The sequence below is a fragment of the Hemibagrus wyckioides genome, linkage group LG11, assembly GCF_019097595.1.
Source record: "Hemibagrus wyckioides isolate EC202008001 linkage group LG11, SWU_Hwy_1.0, whole genome shotgun sequence".
Classification (NCBI taxonomy): domain Eukaryota; kingdom Metazoa; phylum Chordata; class Actinopteri; order Siluriformes; family Bagridae; genus Hemibagrus; species Hemibagrus wyckioides.
In genome coordinates this window covers 29,914,656-29,936,836 of record NC_080720.1, presented here as the reverse complement: position 1 = coordinate 29,936,836, position 22,181 = coordinate 29,914,656, and the positions used below count along the sequence as shown (strand labels likewise).

The 22,181-nt window shown below is 40.9% G+C and overlaps 4 protein-coding genes and 1 long non-coding RNA gene across 11 annotated transcripts in view; 1 reads left to right on the top strand and 4 right to left on the bottom strand.

The window, feature by feature from the left end:
- Nucleotides 1–3,143, bottom strand: part of rbfox2 (RNA binding fox-1 homolog 2) — a 56,589-nt gene extending 53,446 nt beyond the window's left edge. For 2 of the 7 annotated variants that reach the window (XR_009206039.1, XR_009206038.1), the window contains exon 1: nucleotides 1,941–3,142. Coding sequence is in view for 5 of the 7 variants with exons in the window: in XM_058402602.1 (XP_058258585.1) it covers nucleotides 1,941–2,201 (261 nt within the window). In the remaining 2 variants the exon portion in view is untranslated. Of the gene's footprint in view, nucleotides 1–1,940 lie in introns of all 7 variants that reach the window. The other 5 variants (XM_058402601.1, XM_058402603.1, XM_058402602.1 and 2 more) reach the window with 4 other exon arrangements.
- Nucleotides 3,144–6,144: 3,001 nt separating this feature from the next.
- LOC131361352 (uncharacterized) lies at nucleotides 6,145–10,159 on the bottom strand. Its single transcript, XR_009206022.1, has 3 exons — nucleotides 10,041–10,159; nucleotides 8,768–9,251; nucleotides 6,145–6,369 (listed from the first exon to the last, which is right to left on the bottom strand). It is a non-coding gene; the product is annotated as an uncharacterized LOC131361352 (long non-coding RNA).
- LOC131361978 (P2Y purinoceptor 1-like) lies at nucleotides 8,128–10,117 on the top strand. The gene is made up of 2 exons (XM_058403639.1): nucleotides 8,128–8,244; nucleotides 8,392–10,117. The coding sequence occupies exons 1-2, from the start codon at nucleotides 8,235–8,237 to the stop codon at nucleotides 9,291–9,293; spliced, it is 912 nt and encodes a 303-aa protein (XP_058259622.1). The 5' UTR covers nucleotides 8,128–8,234; the 3' UTR covers nucleotides 9,294–10,117.
- Nucleotides 10,160–11,936: 1,777 nt separating the features above from the next.
- Nucleotides 11,937–13,885, bottom strand: LOC131361163 (uncharacterized). The gene is made up of 2 exons (XM_058402114.1): nucleotides 13,733–13,885; nucleotides 11,937–13,237 (listed from the first exon to the last, which is right to left on the bottom strand). The coding sequence occupies exons 1-2, from the start codon at nucleotides 13,795–13,797 to the stop codon at nucleotides 12,289–12,291; spliced, it is 1,014 nt and encodes a 337-aa protein (XP_058258097.1). The 5' UTR covers nucleotides 13,798–13,885; the 3' UTR covers nucleotides 11,937–12,288.
- Nucleotides 13,886–18,414: 4,529 nt separating this feature from the next.
- On the bottom strand, nucleotides 18,415–21,455 carry atf4a (activating transcription factor 4a). The gene is made up of 3 exons (XM_058403127.1): nucleotides 21,296–21,455; nucleotides 19,923–20,324; nucleotides 18,415–19,758 (listed from the first exon to the last, which is right to left on the bottom strand). The coding sequence occupies exons 2-3, from the start codon at nucleotides 20,218–20,220 to the stop codon at nucleotides 18,830–18,832; spliced, it is 1,227 nt and encodes a 408-aa protein (XP_058259110.1). The 5' UTR covers nucleotides 20,221–20,324; nucleotides 21,296–21,455; the 3' UTR covers nucleotides 18,415–18,829.
- Between the last annotated feature and the right edge of the window lie 726 nt (nucleotides 21,456–22,181).

Sequence of the window (22,181 nt, the reverse complement as noted above, 5' to 3'; positions counted from 1 at the left end):
CACGGCAAACACAACATCCGGCCTCGGGTCTCCCATATCCAAATCTACCCCACCCCCTCGACCCTCTTTCCTCATGTCTCCCTTCTTTCTTCGCCTGTCCCCTCCCCCTACACGTCTGCTCACACACAAACACATACAGATGTAGAACAGACCTCAACGTTTCATGTTCATTGCATGTTCTTATGTAACTAGCACCAGGATAGAGAAAACCTGCATCGCTGTCTATGTTTGTATGTCTAGGATGTGCTGTGTAGTTGAAAAAATATATATAAAACAACGAAAAAATTTCTAAATTCGATCACAGACGTGGCACATGGGGCAAAATGCTGAGGAGGAAAAGGCAGACAGGAGGAATGATAATATACGAGCGGTTTTAATCCTCAAGAGTGCTGGTGCAGAATTCGGGTTGCTTATTTAAGACGAGCACACATGCTATGCGCTGTTTGGTTTCCTGACACTGTTTATTTAACATGAGTAAGTCCGTATGGAACAAAAAAAGGGGTGGGCAGAAGGACAATACGAGACTGTATGCTGACAAATTACATACGAATACAATGAGGACGGAATATAACCTTTATTGTTACTGAAAACATTAAGCATTTAAAAATATATTTCTCATATGTCTGTCTATCTATCTATTTTATATATATATATATATATATATATATATATATATATATATATATATATATATATATATATATATATATATATACACACACACACACACACACATATATATACAAAAACCTAAATTATGTGCTACTTTACCCCGTCCACCCGCTTGATAATGTTACAAGAATAAAAATAATAAAGCCGCAATAAATTACTGCTAATACTAAAAAAATTTCTTTACCAGCCTCTCCCAACAAAAAAAGAATCAATAAAAAAAATAATAAATTGATACAACACTGTGGTATAAAGTACCCTAAAGCATAAACTACTCCTTTCTTCAAATCTATCAAGTCCAGATATCATTATGCATATTGCATCTAACTGCATTATGATCCCCCCACCCCACCACTATATCATCCATCCGTACACTCAGACAAAAGGCTCTTTAAGGGGTTTTCTGGATAGATAACTAGTTTTCTACAGGGGTTCAGCTTGGATTCAAGTGTTCCCATAGAGGGACAAATTATAAATAAAATAAATACAAATTCTCCTTATGTCACATTGTTAGCTGGTAGGCTGTAGGGTTGGTACCCTTAACTTTTATACCTTCATTTTAAATATGGAAATCTGTTTACAGTGTACGCAATATGCTGCCTTTCTAGGTAAACGACACCCAGGCAAGGTATAAAATATGAACGTGGTATTCCCCTCCAGAGACAAGATACGGTACAGTATACAGTGTACAGTACCCTTCTTCCCAGTCCAATACCCCCACCCCTTCCATTTTTTTTTCATTGCATGTTTATAAAGCCTGAATGTGCCATGATTACATATTGGCCCTGTCTTCATTTACATTACATGGAGCATGTGAATGCAGAGAGAGATCAGAGATCCATACCTACAAAGAAACGCTTAGCACACTGCAGTCTGTATGATATTTCAGAAACAATACTTCACATATAATCAAGCAGTCTTGGAGGGGGGAAAGCGGGTATTAAACTGGTGCATGATGTGTACTTTTAAAGCTTTATTTCTATAAGATTTTTATTATTATTATTTTTTACTAAAAGCACACTATACGCACCTTTCCATGTAAAAGTGATAATACATGATTAAAGGTATACCCCTGAGGGCAGCATAAGGAGTATCCTTTTACAGGGTTAATTATGTACATCATAAATCTTATCAGAAAAGAAAGAAAGGGCACAGTATTTCTAAATAAAAGCTGCATAAGAAAGGAAACATACCCTTCTCTGTTTCATTGCAGATTTGTATTACAATACATCATCTACAGCAGTGGGAGTGTGGAGTCTTTGTGCTCTTACCTGGCTCATGTCTCCTCCGCCCTCCATGCGAGGTCTCTTACACTCGGCCCCTACCGAGTCCCCGAGTGGAGCTGCAGCCGCTCCGTGAGCGTCAGGCTCCGGGTCTCCACGCTTCATCCCCCGCACCGGGTTGGGGCTCGCGCTCTGGTTCTGCGCCTGAGGGTTCTGGCTGGCGGTCGCCTCCAAGTCCCTGCTGTCCCGCTCCATCAGTCCCCGACTAACGGGCAGCATGATGGACGCAACGTCGGTCGACATTAACATTGAAAACGCGCCGACGTCCTTTCCCCCGTGTGCTTTTCTTCTTCTTCTTCCTCTTAGTATTATTAGTATTTATTCCCACAATTACCTTCACGCAGTGCGCCTTAAAAACCTCTTGCACGCGCTACCAAATGATGATTTTTTTATTAATCCGATTGTAGCCGACGTTCCCCCCCCCCTTACTGAAGCTTTGTGCCTTAAACACTCGGTCTGTTAAAACGCTTATTTCCAGTCGGATTGTATCTACGGTGCGATAATCAAAGCTTACATGAGCAATGCCTCGGATTTAATGTTACATTTGATTCCAATTTGCTACTCAAGGCCTAAAACGCACTAGAGTGCAAGAGACAGATTGCAAAATATACTGTGTAGCATGCGCCACGGGAAGAGAGAGAGAGAGAGAGAGAGGAAAAAAACCTCTGCGGATAAAAAAAGAGCAACGTGCCGCGAAAATATTATGGACAACAAAACAAAATGTTAGTAAACAAACGTTAAGAAAAGCGGCTAGAAATTGGCTGGGGGGTATGGAGTATGGAGGCTAAATGCTATGCTCCATATCCTACCTCAAAGGAAGGGCGAATTTTTTTTTTCCCCTACCGTCCTCCTCCTAATCCTACAAAAAAATTAGCCTGCGAGCACACACACGCGCGCGCGCGCGCACACACACATACACACACAGAGAGAGAAAAAAACCCGCTCTTAAAGATGGCTGTCACGAGAACGCGTCCGAGCTCGTTGGTTCATCGTTCAGGACTCCTCCGATCCGTCGCGGCCGCTTTTCTTTCAAACAAAGGGGAGTCGGAGTGCTGCTCGTGCTGCTCGGTTTCCTTTCTCTCTCCGTCCGCTCGCGCTTTCCCTCCCAGTCGGTTCGCTGTGTTCCTGCGGCGCGTGCGGAGAGGAAACCGCGTCCTCCTCCTCCTCCCCCCTTCTCTCTCTCTCTCTCTCTCTCGCTCACTCACTCACTCACTCACTCGCTCACCCGCGCGCGCTCTCGTTACAGTGGAAACCCCCCTCCCGGTCTCTCTCTCTCTCTCTCTTTCTTTGCGCGCGCTGCCCCCCGCTACGCCACAATGCTGCCGCTGCTCTGCTCTCTGCAGTGCTTCTCCTCTGGACTGCGTCAGATTTTTGCCCTGGAACAAATCAATGGGACGAGCAACCTTGAATGTACATACAAACGAGTACACACACATATATATATATATATATATATATATATTAATGTGTGTGGATAGATACAGATGCTTGTTGAAAGATCAACATTGCTTTTCTTTTAGACATTCATAAATTTCTGATTTTAAACCTCTGTTTTTTAATTAGCTTACATTCTCTCCAAGAAATACTATGTGAACACAAAAAAAAGAAAGAAATAGTAGTGTTTATTTGTTTAACATTTGCACTGAAGTGCAGTCATGTGTGTGGGAGAGCTAGGTGAAGCAACACTCATCTATAAAAATGAAATAATAGTAGATAAAATGTTTGTATGTCTATCCTTTGTAATCAGGACATTTATAGATAGATAGAGTCTGTTCTTCTATTCGTCATTTGTCAGTATCTGAATTGATTTCTTTCAATTTCATATATCTCATAGCTATATATATATATATATATATATATATATATATATATATATATATATATATATATATATATATATATATATATATACACTGTATATATATATGTACTCATACCTTATAAATAAATAAATACAGGCCCGAGATTGATATGTTTAAAAAAAAAAGGATCAAGGCATACAACTGTCATAGCAGCTCATTAGGCCTAGATATGAAACCTGACCTCCATTTTCAGCACATGACATTTTGCTGTGTATAGCCTTGCCTGAGGAAATAAGAAGATAAATACTGTTTGCTCTGTTTCCAGTTACATTTTTTGTGCATAATAATAGGCTACAGTGTTTAGGCTGCATAGTGTGTGTGTGTGTGTGTGTGTGTGTGTAAATCAGTAAAAGACTGCAGTGGTTGGAAAACTCTGTCTCTGTTATAGGTTTCGCTCGCCCCCTGGTGGTCATTGTACGTACCTGTCCAAACCTTAGGAAACCACACAATGAGCGTCATGTGTTTTACTTTAGGCCTGTTCAACAGTTCAGAGCTAAAATAAGATCCGACTCACTTCCTGTTTCTGTGTCCACTTTGGGGAAAAGCACTGGCGCAACAGTCATTATATTTTCCATCTGAGAGTAGTTTAGTGTACATACAGTCTCTCAAAAAAGTCTCTTATGTACAGAACAGACCTATTATTAATAATGGAAAAAAATCATTTGGAGTTAATGTAGACTGAGCTGCATTATTAGCTGTAATATAACTGTTTTTTTATTTTGTGTGTGTCTGTGTGTGTGTGTGTGTTTGTTTTTCCAATGCTGAACTGAGTCACCAGCTTTTTTAGTAGGACATTTTCCAAACCCCAGACAGAATTTCAGGCTGGTGAAGTGCAAGTTCATAAAGAAAGCCTGGATGGAATGATTTCGAATCTTTCCACGGGTCAAAAGATCTCCATTACAGGCGAGGTAGGAATAGCATCAACTAAAGTGACTTGTAACTATTCACCTCCATTTAAATCTGGAACAGACATTCTCTTATTTTATGAATGCATATAAAATAGACCAACATGCCAACTCTGTGAAGAACCTAATGAAGAAATATGTACATATATAAATACTTGTGATAAATAAAGTTGTATTAATATTTACCACCTCAGAATTTATTCTTCAATTTATGCATCACGTTGCCAGTATAGATGTCACATTGACACCAATCTTGGAATTATGTCCATTTCAATTCCATGTTTTGAAAATGTTGAAAAGTTCAAGGGAGGTGAATACTTCAGCACAGCTCAGTATATTTTATAAACCCCAAGCTTTAAAAAAAAAAAAAAACAACAAATAGTCCAGAAAGACATGATGTCTGATGTGGGTGGGCTGACAGACTGCAATGTGTTTTATCCATGTGGAATCATAGCTCTTAAAGTTTTTAATCAAGCAGAGACTGAACATTGCTCCCTGGACGGCCACACACGGTGCCTGGTGAAATTTAATATGGGGGAAATGATGGAGTTTAGGACTCGCATAGAGCAATGCTGGCATAAGTACTGCTGGGAAGAGAGAGGCCTGAAAACTTGAGAAATGGCAGAGATATCAACATCAACACCCTGGGGCACGAAAACACAAAGAATTTCAGATAACAGGTTGTAAATGCTTCTCGAGTGATGCGGAGGTTTTCAGTTCATTTTTGGTGAACGTTGTGAGTTGAAATGTTAACGTCTGCTTCCACGTCCTTGCACGGAAAGTATGATGATGAAAAGTGACGATAATTATACTGTGCAATAAGATAAGCAAAAGTTTCTGATTAAAAAGTCAGATAAAGAGTGTTGAATTAACTGTTTAGACTAATTCCTTCTTTCATTGATCTGAATATAAACCAAAGCTATGTGTAACGTGTTCATTAATTCATAAAAAATGAAATCGTTGGCAAATTATTGTGGTATTTAAGAAGCGTAAAACACTTCAGGACTTTAACTCCACACAACTATGAAGCGGATTATTTTCCTATAACAACACACCCTATCCTTACCTGAACGTCAAAGTAAAAATTATGTTTGTTTCAGAATCGTATAGCAGTTTATGTTATTGTTAAACACGTAGTTTTTTAAGGAAAACAAGTAGATAATGCACAACACACAGTGCTCCCTGTTTGGGGTCGCCACAGTGGATCATTTTTCAGATGATCCGGCACAGGTTTTACGCCAGATGCCCTTCCTGATGCAACCCTCCCATTTAATCCGGGCTTGGGACCGGCACTGAGAGCTAACTCTTCAGTGGCTGGGTTAACTCCCTGCCCATGAATCAAACCCGGGCCATGGCAATGAGAGCACGGGATCCTGCTGCTGGACCACCAGGAGGCTAGGGACTTAGAAATAATAATAGCCTTTATTTGTCACATATACATTCCAGCACAGTGAAATTCTTTCTTCACATATCCCAGCCTTGGAGGTTGGGGTCAGAGCGCAGGGTCAGCCATGATACAGCGCCCCTGGAGCAGAGAGGGTTAAGGGCCTTGCTCAAGGCCCCAACAGTGGCAACTTGGCAGTGCTGGGGCTTGAATCCCGGATCTTCTGGTCAATAACCCAGAGCCTTAACCACTTGAGTCACCACCGCCTATACCATTAGGAAAAAGATATATAAAGATATATATAATACATACTAATACATGCTGTATATACATGGGTTGGACAATGAATCTGAAACACTTGGTTTTATACTACAATAATTTATTAGTGTGGCATAGGTCCTCCTTTTGCGAACAGCAACAAATGGAAATGACAGATACATGTCCTGCACAGTGACCAGAGGTATTTTAAGCCAATACCCTTGCAGAACAATGGCCAGGTCACTACCTGATGCTAGTGATGAAAAACGTTTCCTGTGTTTTCGCTCCTCCAAAATCCCCCAGAGTGGCTCAGATCTGGTGACTGTGCAGGCCATGGGAGATGTTCAACTTCACTTAAATGGTTCAGTTACATTGTACAACCCTTGTGTGCACACATACACACACACACACACACACACACGTATCAGCCATAACATTAAAATCAAAGGTGAAGTAAATAACATTGATTATGTCATTACAGGGACACCTATCACAGTGTGGGATATATTATGCAACAAGTCAACAGTCATTTCTAGGTAGGTAGGTAGGTAGGTAGGTAGGTAGGTAGGTAGGTAGGTAGGTAGGTAGGTAGGTAGATAGATAGATAGATAGATAGATAGATAGATAGATAGATAGATAGATAGATAGATAGATAGATAGATAGATAGATAGATAGATAGATAGATAGATAGATAGATAGATAGATAGATAGATACTTTATTCATCCCAATGGGAAATTTACATAGAATAAACGAGATTTGGCTTGTGAAAAATCATATCCTTAGGATAGATAATCAGATGCACAAAAAGCACACACAAAAAGAAAAATATGAAAAGCTCAAAAAAGAGCAAGGCACACACAGAGCTGCTGGAAAGGCTGCCACACGCGGCGGTGCTGGGAGTCTGAAGGTGGTGTGTTGGAAGCAGGAAAAACGTCAATATCAGATGTTAGGTAGAAGTGTATGTGTTGATATGTGACCTTAGAACAGGGGTGTCCAGTTTTATCCACAAAGGGTCGGTGTGGGTGCAGGTTTTCATTCCAACTGAGCTGGAGCTACACCTGATTCCACCAGTTTAATCAACTGATCTTGGCCTTCAGTAGACTCAGGTGTGGCTTTTGCTCAGTTGGAATGAAAACCTGCACCAACACCGGCCCTTTGAGGATAAGATTGGACACCCCTGCTGTAGAACATCACAACCATAATGCTTGGTTGAAATTATTTAAATAAATACCCCATCAAACGAATAAACCCTATAATATGCATCTTTATTTACCACTTCATATTAATAATCATAGGTTTTCACTACATTAGGTTTTATCTAAAAGATAGAGGAAATGATGAAACCTCACTGTTTGACACACAATCGTTTTTTAATAATTTTGAGAAATAAGTAACTCAATAATCTCATGCCTCTTTTCTGCCCACTGACTTTCTCACAACAGAACTCCAGCTCAGAATCTGCTGACTGCCAAAAACAGGCATTTGTAACATGTTACATTAGATTTACTCATTTCAGCCTTGCATCACTTGTTTACTCAAAGTTCTGCTGTCTCCCCACAGTTGCATCACTGGTACCGAACGTTCCCTCCCATTATGGGGCATCTGTACCTAAAGACCGTCCAAATGAACACGTCCTCTTACGACTTGGACCAATCACGCTGGCGAACCATCTTTGGCTGCTTTCTTCTTGTTAGAAAAGTGCTGCGCTGATTGGTCCTGACGAAGATGCCGTGACTTGGTCTCCCACTAGGATGCCCTTATATACCAAGGTGCCCCAGATGACAAGGTGCTAAATAGAGGAAGGGTCAAGGTGTGGTGTGGAACGAATACAAGACAACGAGTCACGCTTCTGTAGCAAGAGCAATTTCGTAATGGATAGTGGTGAGTGATGCAAATGCCTAAAGTACTTTGTTTGGCGGTAGTTGATGGCGTATCTGCTTGATTATATGGATAACTATGATGTAAAGCAGATTGCATTAAGAAAAGCATAAATAAAAATCCAAACTAAACTCTGTGTTTCCTTTTTAGATCTCATTAACAGCGAAACAAGTAACTTTTCACTACCCCAAAACGTTACAGTTCTGGGTTGGCGGCCACCGCTTTGGTACCATTATGAAGAGTGTGCGGTGGCTCCATATGCCTTCATCTTTTACTTCATTGTCAAAGTTTTTAACCTGGCCTTGGGCTTCCCCGCCAACACGCTGGTAATGTGGCATATAGCAACGAGCAAAAGTGAAAGCTCCACATCCGATGTGTTTATCTTCAACCTAGCCGCACTGGATACCTTCTTCTGCCTGATGACGCCTATAGAACTGACAAACCGCCTGTATTTGGACTACTGGGGTATCTGGCACTTACAGCATTTTGCCTACGGAGTGAAAGATACCACGCCGCTATTCCTTACCTGCATCTGCTTGGACAGATATTTGGCTGTCGTACACCCTATTGTGTTCACGAACATCCGTGATAACCGCATGCGCATAGGCATCTCAGCCTTGGTATGGGCGATGATCTTGGCTTATGCTATCACCGAGAGCATTCTAGGAGTATTGAGTGTGACCAAGGTGTTCAGCAGCCTCATTCTGTCTTCCTTCTTCATCATGGTCTTCTGCAACATATCGATCATCTGGGTGTTGCGCAAGAGTGTCGCTGGCAAAGAGGTCATGAATCCTGTGAAGAAGAAAGCCTTTAAAATGGTGGTCATCCTGCTGGCCATCATCGTGGTCAACTATTTGCCACCCGTGGCGCTCATGCCGTTTGCCTCAACCTATACGTTCGTCCAGATGCACTGCCAAATCAGCGTCTCGGTCTTCTCCATCATGGACTTGAGCAGCACCATTGATCCGATACTTTACATCTCCAAGACGGACAGAATGAGCTGCTCCTGTCTGAAGAGGACCGCAAACAAACCGGTCAACATCAATGTGTAAAAACTGTATAATTTGCATGCAACAGACTAGAGATCAGGATTATTATTCTAATCCATCTGCATTATGGTTTAATCCTGGAGTGATTCAGATTCAGATCTAGCTGTTGATTCGTACAATACGCTATGATATTTACATCATAGGCTTGCACTGGCGCACCGAAAAACAAAACTGGTTTCAATTTGATGCTCTATCTATTGAACAGTTCATCAAATCACTATAGATATAAATATATTGCTATACATATCTCAGAAAAGCCTTTTTAAAACATTTTACAGCCTTATTTTAGACACAGAAACTCACAGAAGCAAGGATTTAGAGCCATTATTATCGCACATTACATTATAACTGTTTACGCTTTGCTTCTCTTTATACCACAAAGTTCTAGTTTGCAAATAATTGTGAGATTATGGAATTATAGAGAAGACATCATATTTGAAATCGTGGATCTGTTGACGTTAGGGGGTGTCTATGAACTCTACCATTAGAATTGATATTGCTGCATTATTCCTACGTAGCCACATGCAATTAATTTTCCCATAAAACATTTAACACCTTTTACTCAGGAAGCTGAACTTTATCATTTCCAAACACGAGCCCAATTTTGCTCACGATGAGAATCTTATCTATTTTATTGTACACTAAGACTAATCATCACATATAAACATGCAGCCAACGGCATCTAGATGAAGTTTTTTTTTTTTCTTTCTACGTACAAGATAAAAAACAAGTATATAAGAAAGAACGTACCTTGGTTTTCGTTCTGGATTCTGGACCTTCCCACGCCGAAAGACCTCTCGCTTCCCTTCCATCCTCCACACTGAGGTTTTCCCCCTGTTTCTCGGCGATGACGCCATTTATCCAGTAACATAAAACCTGCTCCGATTAAGCTGTTAATGAAAACGTCTAGGGATTAATTAGGAGGTGGTCGAGCGGCAACACAGGTGGAAAAAGCTGGTAATTGTGTAAATACGTTGTGCTATCTGCTTAGTTAACGTTGAGAAATAATTTGTTGTGTCTTGGCAAAATTACAGCAATGTCCTGGATTCTTTATTATTAATTTATTGTTTTCTGAATGTTGCTACTTTGCATATTATATATCCATATATCTATATATAAATCTATATTTTCTACTTGATATCATGCAGAACACAAAGAACATTAAATGTTCAATAAATAAAAAAGTTGGAGTTGTTTTTTCTTTCGTACAGCCATATAAAATTCCATAAAGTGATGCAGTAAAAATAATGTAATAACTGGAGTACAAATAGTTTCTAGGACATCAAAACAGATATGTGCATGATGCAACTATTATCCAGTTGCTATATTATATATAGCTATCCAAACAGCAATATAAGATATATTTTGATTTACATTTTATCTCTGTAGCCTATCCATTTCTTGCCGTCATTAGCGGTGTGTACAGATGTGTGTAAAGTAATCATGTCTCATGGGAACAGTGGTAAAAGTTGCATTATATTCGGGTCCCAGATGCAGGCAGCTGACGCTAATTCTTGCGTTACTATTAGATAAGTGTGGATATCGCTAGCAAGGTGTTTTTATCTGAAGTGAATGCGAGAATTAAGAAAAAATAAAGCAGGAACATTGAATATTGGCTCCTTGGATCTGGACCCATATATAAATACATGTAATATATGTCAAATTAATGTTATATTTATTTATTTATTTATTTATTTAAATAATTAATATTTCATTTAATTTCATTACCATTCAATAATAATAATAATAATAAAAATATTATTAATAAGTAATACAAGTGAAATATTTTTCTTCTATTTGTTGGACATTGAAAGAGTCCTTTCTGAGAGAAATGGCAATGGAGTGTCCGGAATTTAATCCAAACCCAAACTTAAACGATTACTGAGAAGCCTGTTTAAGAGCTCTGTGCCTCTAAAACACACGTCGATTATTTTAAAAAATTACATCACAATATATATTGTTTACATGTGAAGGTACTAGCATTGCTAACAAGAAACTCACAGGTGAGCAAGAAAACAAAATGTTTTCCATGACACACATAGGAACGGTAAATAAAAAACTTTGAGGAAGGTCTCTAGTACGGCATCGTACCATCTTCAGAAGATATCAGGAGCAAAGAGGAAAAATAGGTATGCTGTCAGAGTGGGAGGGATTTCACGGAGAGTGGGAGGCATTTCTTTGAGAGAGGGTGGGATTTTCTGATGCTATGATTGATCTCCAGTAACGCTAGCTGACCGTAGGTCTGCGAGTCGCGTGTATGTGGAGGAGGGTAGATAACGCTTTCCTCTGAGTTTGAGCATAAAAAAGAGTACTGCACATTAATCTTGGACAATTAAATACATTGCAAATGGATTTTAAAATCTAGAAATTCAAACAAGTCAGACGTTATTGGCTGGCAGAACCTCGCTTCGTTTTAAAGCCAGAATAAGTAAGAAAGCACTTACGCGCTATATGGAGTCAAGCTTATCACATATCAGCCAAACGGTAAGATTTATCGACCAGTAATTTGAAACCCCTGTGTATGTTGTTACTTCGGTATCATTAACCTATTTGAATGAGCAAGGAAATACACACCTGTGATTGGGCTCCTTCTGGCCAATCAGATTCCAGCATTGTGATACAACTGACATGAATGCACAACAGAGATTCGGGGAAGTGAGCGATGTTCACTTTAATACAGTGAAGGTCAATATTACACCGAATTTACATTGAGATTAGTTACTTCAACAAGTAAATATATAATATCAGTGCAAACTGAAAGTATTTTGGTATCCAAACAAGAAAAATGCTGTTTATATGTGAATTAAAAGTTGTCCAGGCTAAACTGACAAAAATTACGAGGCCAGTCAAAGCAATGAACTGGGCAGGTACAGAAGATTGGCCTTAAAAAATGTGTAGAAAGGCAAAGAAGTGTGGACAAATAGTTAATTACAAAAAAATCTAGTTAAATCTGGTAAAAGAAAAGTCATAATAAAAAAAGAGACGTGAACTTAAAACATCAGTCCTTTGATGCTTTAGTGATTTTTTCACGGATCTGTCTTAACTGTTCAGAAGTAGCTGGAGGTCCGTTAGCTGAGCTCACAAACCCAGGGTACAAGTCATAAAACTCTGGTACTGAACACACTGCGCTTTGCGTCACGTTGCCTGGTGATGAAACCAGAGGAATCAGTTTAGCGTGAGCGTAGTCAATCTCAAACCCCTCAAATATGACCCCCACTCCCCATGCTCCCAGAGCTTCTTCTAACAGCCTCGCCACCTTCCGGGTTGCCAGCACAAGCTCTTTGTAATCCCCGTTCCCTAGACGGAGGATGTCGCTGGTGAGCGGTTTGCGTGGAATCACCACCGTCAGCCCTGGAGTGTTGGGGAACGGTGTGAGAAAGGCAATGTGGCCGTCATCCTCCCAGACCCTCCACTGCTTCTCCTCTCCTCGAACGATACGAGAAAACAATCCCTGGTGTGACGCTTCTCCAAGGAACGTGTAGTTAAGAGGAGCATCCGGGGAAGGCGATTTTGCTCGAATTCTATCCTTAACGGCTTCCAGGTTAAGATCGGTCCAGCGTGGGCCGCTTTTGGAAGTTATGTAGCCGGGATCTTGAGGCTGAAAGTCTTCCTCAGGAGCGAGATGCGGCCTCCACGTGTCCTCCAAGCCATGAAGAGGAAGCAGAAGCAGGTTTGCAGTCGTGCCGTCTTCACAGTCGGGCTTGTGGACCAGAGCGCAGCGCTGGACACTGAGGCGCTTGCAGAGGAGATCTCCGACTGCTCGTGCTCCCAGGAGAAGGCTAAGGAAGGAGGATTCGGATAAATGGAAAAGGCTGTTTGGGGTTTTAGGGGGATTGTGGGTCACGACAGTGGCCCCTGGAGTCCATGGAGAAGGATGCAAATACGCCTCCACGGGCCCTGATTTCCAAATCACATGATTCTCTCGGCAGGACATGCTGGAGGATGCTCTGTTTTTGGAAAAGAGAAAAGAAGAAGATTTCTGTATTCATAAAAATATGTACATTTATTTATTTAATCACGCTTAGAGCACAGTTCCAACATATACATGCAAATGTTCACTTAATTAGGGATGTGGTAGCTTAGTGGTTGAGGTGTTGGATTACTGATCAGAAGGTTGTGAGTCTGAACCCCAGATCCACCAAACTGCCACTTCTGGGCCCCTGAGCAAGGCCCTTAACCCTCAATTGTGCAAAAAATGACATAAATTGTAAGTCAATCTGGATAAGGGTGTCTACCAAATGCCGTAAATGCAAATTAATATAAAACTAATACTAAAATACCTGTTGAAAAAAATGAATTCTTTCAATTACCATAAAATACTAAAACCTGTTCAAAAAATAGTGTAACAAAGATAAACATCAACACGTCCAGTTATCTCTTATTTTGAGTCACTTCTAACATGATGTAGTTTATTATTATTATTATTAAATGACATGTCCTACCTCCGGAAAACACTACTGATCATGAGACACCAGATCGCTGAACTTTTTAGGACCAAAGACTTCATTTAAAGTAAATTCGGCTCACATGACGAAACTAGTGCAGTTTCTACTGAAAACCCGAACGACTCCTAATTGACTGTCTAGAGCACTAGGTAGTGTGCACCATGATGTTTGCAAATGTGACGCATATAGTGTGTATGTGTAGCAACTATGTAGGCGTTGGGAACACAACCGTTCCTCTTCTTTGGTGGTTCATTTTGCCCGGGATGTTCGGCAAACCGAAACCAACAGCGCCATCTTGTGTTTCGTTGGATGCAATGCAATGCAATGCAATGCAATGAAAAGCAATAAATAAATAAATAAATATTGCTTACGTGGCGGAAAAAAGTAGAGAAATTACTTTTAAGTGAAAAAAGATAAAGATAAAGTGGGCGTGGTTAGTCAAAAGACTGCTTTATTTACTTATCTACTTTATTTATTTTTTGTGTATGTGTTTATTATTTATTTATTTACATGATCTCACGCTTACATCTGGTAATTATCAAAATGACTTAAAATGCGGTAAAAAAAAAGTTTTATATTACGTTAAGATTATAGCGTTTACATCATTTAATCATTTAACCCTTGTGTAACTGATATGCGGTCCTCGAACGTGAATATTATTTGATTTGTTTTCACTATGCCTGTAGTTAATAACAAACTTTTAAAGATTTTGTTTTTTTAACGTTATAAGTAAGTTTCCTGAACTGGCGCTGTTCGTGTGTTGTCCGCTAGAGGGCGTCAGATGACTGTGAAATACCCACCACTTCGCCTGTACAGTATCAGTCAGGCGCTACCCTGCCGTGTTCTATGGTTGCTATGGTGACATGACTGACATCTAAACTGTCCAATCGTTGAGCAGCTTGTTACATTTGCCCAATCAACACGCGCGAGAGAACCACTATGAAAAAGGCCGCCCTCGACTGAACCCGAAACGTCATGGAAGATAATAATACCACGCGCACACACACACACACACACACACACACCATTCAATGAGTTTCATGCCGGGAAAAACGCCCCTGGTTTCCTGGCGGGTTTATTTGCTTATACCATGATGTCGTGTGTGTTAACGCTTTATCGGAGATTTCCATTCGTTAAACTTGACCTGGGTCGATAATGTTAGCAATAGTATTTGGTCAGTCAGTCACTGGTCACTGAAGGGCGTGACTAACTTCAGTTGTATTAGTTTGGAGTTTCCTGGTTGACATAACCAGTGTAATCCGGTTTGAGCCGGTTTGCGCTGGCAGCTTCCTGTCTCATAGTCACTATAATCCCTCAGGAGCAATGGATCTGTGTAACATTAACCCTCTGTACAGAAAATGCAGACAGTTTTGTTCTGTCTTCTAATTATTTGGACTTTTCCCTCCCTAACTATCTATCCACAAAAAATCGAATCTTCTTTCGGCTTTTCCCTTCAGGGGTGGCCACACCGAATCATCTCCCTCCACCTATCCCTATCTTCTTCATCCTCAACACTTGCACCCACTAGCTTCATATCCTCATTTCATATCATATCCTCATATCCTCTTTGCCTCCTGCCTGGCAGCTCCATGTCCCACATCCTCCTACTAATATACTCACTCTCCCTCCTCTGAACATGTCCAAACCATCTTAATCTGACCTCCCTAACTTCATCCCCCAACATGAGCTGTCCGTCTGATGTACTCGTCCCTAATCCTGTCCAACCGTCTCACTCCCAAAGAGAACCGAAAAATTTCGAATAATCACCATTAGGTATATAGTTCTAATTTCATCGGTTTATTAGGGACAGCTACACACGTTGTAGGTGTTGGCTGCTTTGCACCGGGAGTGGCACCGGTATGTTGTGCTGTGGGGAAAAAATGTGTTTGGTGTTGTTTTAGCTCACTAATCAATGTTGACTGGTTACTTTTGATTGTCTTTCTGACGTCCTCAACCCGGCATTACCAGATACACTAGACTTGCGAAAAAGTTTGTGGAAGCCTGACTGTCCCACCACACCTATCGGTTGTTCCCCAAACCATCACTACAAAGTTGAAAGCACACAATTGTACAGAATGTCTTCATACGTTGTAGTATTACACTTTCCCTTGGAAAATCTCCTCATCATGGCACCTCCTCAATGTTAATGTGTTAGAAGCAGGAAAAATGGGCAAGCATAAGGATTTGAGTGAGTTTGACAAGGGCCAAATTGTGATGGCTGGACGACTGGATCAGACCATCTCCAAAACTGCAGCTCTTGTGGGGTGTTCCCGGTCTGCAGTGGTCAGTATCTATCAAAAGTGGTCCAAGGAAGCAACAGTGCTGAACCGGCAACAGGGTCATGGACGGACGAGGCTCACTGATGTACGTGACAAGCTACTGTTGCTCAAATTGCTGGAAACGTTAGTGCTGGTTCTGATAGAAAGGTGTCAGAATACACAGTGCAACACAGTTTATTGTGTATGGGGCTGCATAGCTGCAGACCAGTGAGGGTTCCCATGCTGACCCCCGAAACTGCCAACAATGGGCACGTGAGCATCAGAATTGAACCACAGAGCAATGAAAGAAGGTGTCCTGGTATGATGAGGCTGTGGCCTCTTTCAGCAGGATAATGCACCGTGCCACAAAGTAAAAATGGTTCAGGAATGGTTCGATGAGCACAACAACGGGTTTGAGGTGTATACACACACACACACACACACAGAAACCGAGAGAGAGAGTGCAGTGTGGTATCCGTTTACTTATCAGCCCTGTCAAGCTTAGTCTAACATGCTAACAGCTGCCAAAACACAGGCCCATCTGTTTTAGCTGGTCAGGCGTCTTCATACATGCAGGTAGTAAGGAAGTAGTTTCTGAATTGCTGGCAGTAATACTATACTGTAGACACGTTATTTTAAAGATCACAACAGTGAGGCAATTAGAAACTTTCAAGTAATAAGGAAGGTGGAAAATATCTTGATCAGCGTAACTACTCACTCTATGTTTAGGTAGTTCATCAGACCAAGCTGGATTTTTAGTATTCGGTTTCTGACTGCACTGCTTTTACACTTTTTCCTGTGCTCATTACCAGCACTAAACAGAAAACAGTCCACCACCTTGTGGTCCTGATGGTCCATTTAACCAGAAGAGGTGGAGACTTTTAGCAACAGATGAGCTACATTCTGGAAAAAAAACCCCAGACAAATACAAATAGATTATGTTGAAATGTGATTCTAAAATGTGGCTCATAATTTTTTGGTTTTGTTCCAGAATTCCTGATGTCCCTGAACAATGCCATCGTTTCAGCCTCTCTCTTCCTCTGCTTCAATTTGACGGTTTAGAAGTTCGAATTTCAAAGAGACGCGTCTTTGTTTGGTGTGCAAATTCTCCACATGCCACGGAGGTAATTATGAGTGCCTGCAGTCAAAGCTGTTTAAATAGCTAAATATAATCCCTTCCCTCCTACAGTCGTCAAAGACCTCTCTCTTTCCCTTCACCAGTAGGTATAACAAGTATTCTCCTGCCTACTGGTTGTTGTGTAATTCTTCGTTTTCTACTTTTGTCTCAAATGTAAGCAACGCAATTAAAGTTTATTTAAAAAAAAAAAAATCTTCCAAGGAGATGTTCTTTCAAGTGTCAGAGCTTGTTGAAGATGCATTTCATGTAGACAATGTATTAGAGGAGATGATCTGCAACAAATCTTCTTAACGCAGCACAGACACAGTAGAATTTACTTTAATGCAGCAGCGCTGGAAGCTAGAGTATGATTTCATGAAACAGTTTCAGTTATAATTAGGCAAAGAAACCACAATCACAATTAAAATATCTCAACTCTTGGAGTTAAGTATGCAAGTGACTAATATGCACTCAGAAAACTCAGCGTGGGCTAAAACTAAATATCTTAGGGCACTTGTGAACCACATGGTGGCTGTTAACTTTAAGCGACGTGTCAGGTCTGTATTTACTATGTTTAGGCAGACATGTTGGATTCAATCTGGGTACCATATGTTAGAGAAAGTCTGAACCATTCACGTGTCATGTTGGTCAAATAACGGTGTCTCTAACAAATCCAGTACGACTTAAGTTCAGGGCTCATGTTAAAACTGAAGTCAATTTTTCAGCCTCACAGTAATGTTTTCATAGATATCTGAAATTTAATATTGAAAATAAAGACATTATTTTTTTGACTGAATGTATCCCTGATTTTTTTCTATACTCATCCATATGTATATTTACCAGTGGACTGATTTTTTTTTTATATTATACATATATACACACAAACTAAATTGGATACCATAAAGAATGTGACTTTCTCCCAAACATGTGAAAGGGTTTATATTGAAGTAAAGTCAGCAGTGTGTGGAGAGGGTTGCTCGTATTTAGTGAATGACAGAACCTAGAGCTGTGATGCTCCTCTGCGCCATTTACCCAGCTGGACCTCCACATTTGCATACACACCTTATGTGCTTTCAAATGTACTAGCCTGGAGTTTCACAATGCCTTATACCCCCCCCCACTATACTTGTGTGGTTGGAGTAAGACACAGGAGTTAGTATCAGTTTCCTCATTCTAGAATGTGACGTCTCAAGCGGATGATTCACCAGCAAGAACAAGTTGTGCTAAATCACATACCTTATTCCTCATCTCCTAAATTTAAAAAGCCACCCATTTTTTCAGAGAAATGAAATACAAACCACAACTGAAGTTTAAAAGCTTTATTAGAAAACAGAAATCGCACAATAGCATACTATAGCATAAACTCGCACCAAACACCAGAATTTTAAATAAAGCTGAAGAATGCAGCTGAAGCTATGTACATACAACAAGAATATTCAGTGTAACAAAAATATCCACTGGCTGATATGAGGCCCCTTACTGGACAATGATGTTAAGAGGTGAAGTGAGAAAGTTAGAAATGAGTGACTGGGCTTTGGGTGTGTAATGGGATTGTGCATGATCTAATTCTAGTACTATATGTTTTATACAGCAACATCCTGTGAATGTACAGGAATTGTGAATTATGAAGGTGCGGGGAAACACTAGCACAGATACTTCTACAGATCCTTCCTGTGCCCTTCTTATAAAAATCATGCCAATCATACAGACATCGTCTTCTTAGGAGGAGTTGGTCTTGGGCTTGTTTTTTCGGTTCTTTGCTGACCGGACTTCCTCAATGAGATCCTTTAGGTACTGGATCTCCCGGCTGATCGAGTCTGCCTTCTCTGCCAGCTCTCTGTTTTTCTTCTCTAGCTCAGAACACTCTGTATTCAAGCTCTCCTGCTCCACCCGTTTCTTCTGCCTGTAGCGGGTAGCTGCCGTCTTATTCTGCTCCATTTTCTTCAATTTCTTGTCTGCTGTTTTGCTTGTTCCCGATACAGCCTTTACTTTACCAGCAACATTTACAACCGCGTCGGGGTCAGGTTTAGAGTAGGGCTTGGTTCTGGAGGCACCAGCAAATTTGGGAGATGGAACAGGACTCTGTACACGAGGAGGAGAACCGGACACAGATTCGATGCCACTGTCAGATTGGTCTGAGGAAGAGCTGGAAATGCTTGGCTCTTCTTTGGTTGTGAGAACCACCACTATGTGGGCAGGGGAAAGGGAGAGCACGATACTGGGGGTCTGGCTGTCAGAACTGGCCTTGGGTGTTGTTTTCTCCAGCTCCGAGATGGAGATATCCACTTCACTGCCCAACTCTAGTGTAAACGCAGGAGATGGAGGAGCAGGAGATGAAGGCGCAGGAGCCGGAGAGACTGGCTCAGATTTGATCTCAACAACAGAAACAGGCTCATCTTGGATCTCAGGCTCAACTGGTAAATCTAGAGGGAAAGGCGGCAGGTTGAGCTCTTCCGGAACAGGAGTAGATGCTGATGGGAATGGGAGTGGAGCCAGGTCCAGATCCATTTGGGACTCCAGGGATGCCAGAAGCTCCTCTGGAGAGCTGGGAGGCTCATCCAAATCACAGGACCCAATGAGCGAGTCCAGATCAAAATCACTGAGGTCGATCTTCTCCGTCATCCAGTCCATGCCTGAAAACGCATCCCCTGTAACAAAGGATTTCATGTGTTTATTAGTGGTCCTTTTTGACTAGGATAGTATTTAAGTGTGCTTATCAGGCATACAATCACTTAATTTAACTCTCTTCTAACTTAACTGCATGCGAGACCAGACAACTACTTGTGTGCTTAAGTGTTACAAGACCATTCACCTTCTTTCTGATCTGCCTCAATGTGAGCATCAATCTGCTCACTGGCAGACATCCAGGGGAGCGGCACATCACACCCGCCTTTACATCCTAGAGGATCGGGGGCTGAGGGGGAAGAAAACGGGGAGGAGGAGTAAGAATCAGAGTATGAAGAGAAGGAGAGGGGCGATGAAGACCCCTCGGATAGAGCTCTCTCTTCATCTTCGTCCAGAAGGGGCCCAAAGGGGTCAGCCATCAGAGTCGAGGACCCCAAGAACAGGGTCCCCATTTCTTCCACGCAAATCTGAGAGCTCAGAGTCATGGTGCTTGGTCGGACTCAAAAAGAACAGGAGTTCTGATGACGAGTCAAGGAGGGTTGATATGCTGTCAAATGCAGCAGTGCTGAGGGTGGTTGCCTCGAGGGACCTAAGACAGGGGGGAAAAAAAGGGCAAGTGGTAAGCTTTAACCAAATAAAACAAACATTCTGTTTGACATATTGCATGTTTAGTGAATTCTACTATAATTAGTGTCATGTAAACAAAATGAGATCCATCTTGAAAGAAAAGGGGAACTATAGAATAAAGATCCCCTACACGCAAATTATACAAAATGGTTGATAACATGTCTGATTAATGTAGTATGTTAATACTACATTAATGTAGTATTAAGTAGTAGCTGAAATACAGGTTCCTGAATAAAAGCTTGACCTAAATGTTCAGTTTACTATCATTACTACAGGAACATTAACCGATGCGGTGCTTAATGGGAAATCAGAGCTGCGATGTATTTAGAAATCCTCGTGGTGTGCTGGAAATACCCGCCCTTCAAGATTTCTTTATATGGTCACGAACAGCCCGTAGCCCCGCCTTCACTTCCGTTTAGAGGGAGCAGTGCCCTTGGCGCCCGCGCCATTTTCATAACAAAAGCACACGGTGTCATTTGTAGTAAAGCGTGCGCCATTTTGAATGTGCCACGTTGCCTGGTCGACAACAATAGAAAACTTATCGTATTTATTTATCGCATCGATTTTAAAATACTATTTCCACTAATCTATTTAAACGTGCCTGCTAATTTTACAAACTAGTTAAGAGAACCAAATACACTTTTATCGATTAATCCGAAAGGTGTGGGCGAATCTGGCTGACATTAGCGGCCTTGCTAAGTAGCCCGGGTTTTTTATTTTACTGTTTATAGTACATTTCTATATGACCACCAGGTTAATTTTTGCTTTGAAAAAATGAATAGTATAATTAATTTCAACAAATAACTCATACATAACTATTTAAATATTATTCAACGCCGTGTGACAGCACACGGTTAAAGACCCGCCAATTTGTTGCGCTAGTTACCCAACATAAACATATTTTCTGTACCCAATTTACGAAATTGTACTTACGCCATTTTGATAAATAGAGCCAGTGCAAATCGCCGTTGCACTGCAGGTGTTGCCGCTGCGAGTTTTCCGCTGCAAGCCGCTACACTGCCATTTTGAGCAGAGGAGTTGGGTGCCCAAAACGGTATAGCAAATATATGTCGCGAGAAAAAAGAACCGAGACGGTGGTGTCACATGACATTATATACGGACGACCGACATCCAACGATAACCTTCCGCCGTCGCGACATACGTATTACTCCACGCGCAATTCACGCTCGTTTGATTGGCTCTATGAGTCATCAGGGTGTGGTTTGTTGTGCAAAAAAGTAGTTCCCCATACAGTCTCGACAAGGAAAGTATTTCGGTAAGTCACGTGAATGAAATCCGGTATTTTAAGGTTGTGATCCAAATACGACACAATGAAGACATAGCGCCGAAACACTGTTCATATAAGGCTGGTTTTGAGTATCATAGATTATTTTATTAGATTATGTCGTATGTTAGTGGTACACAAAAATGTTTAGGATAAGACACTTAATGTAATTTAATGTAGCCAATAACAATACACAATGTGAACACACAGGCCGGGGTTTTATATTTCACTATTATTTCACACATGGCAAATATTTGTTTTTACCCATTTTTTTAAGATCACTTTAAAGACCAAGTCTCATACATTACTGATTTTCAATCCATGGCCTCTAAAGAAGTTGAAGAAATGTGGAGAGTTAAACAGTAGAGTCCTAGACAGCAAATAGTACAATGCTGCCCTCTTGATACTTTTAGTAATATAACAGGAACATTACTGCAGATACACTTACAGACTATGCAAAACATTTGAAATAAAAATGTACATTCAGCATCATGGTCTTGCATCTAGAGAAATGGTTGTATCTGTTTAGCGAGC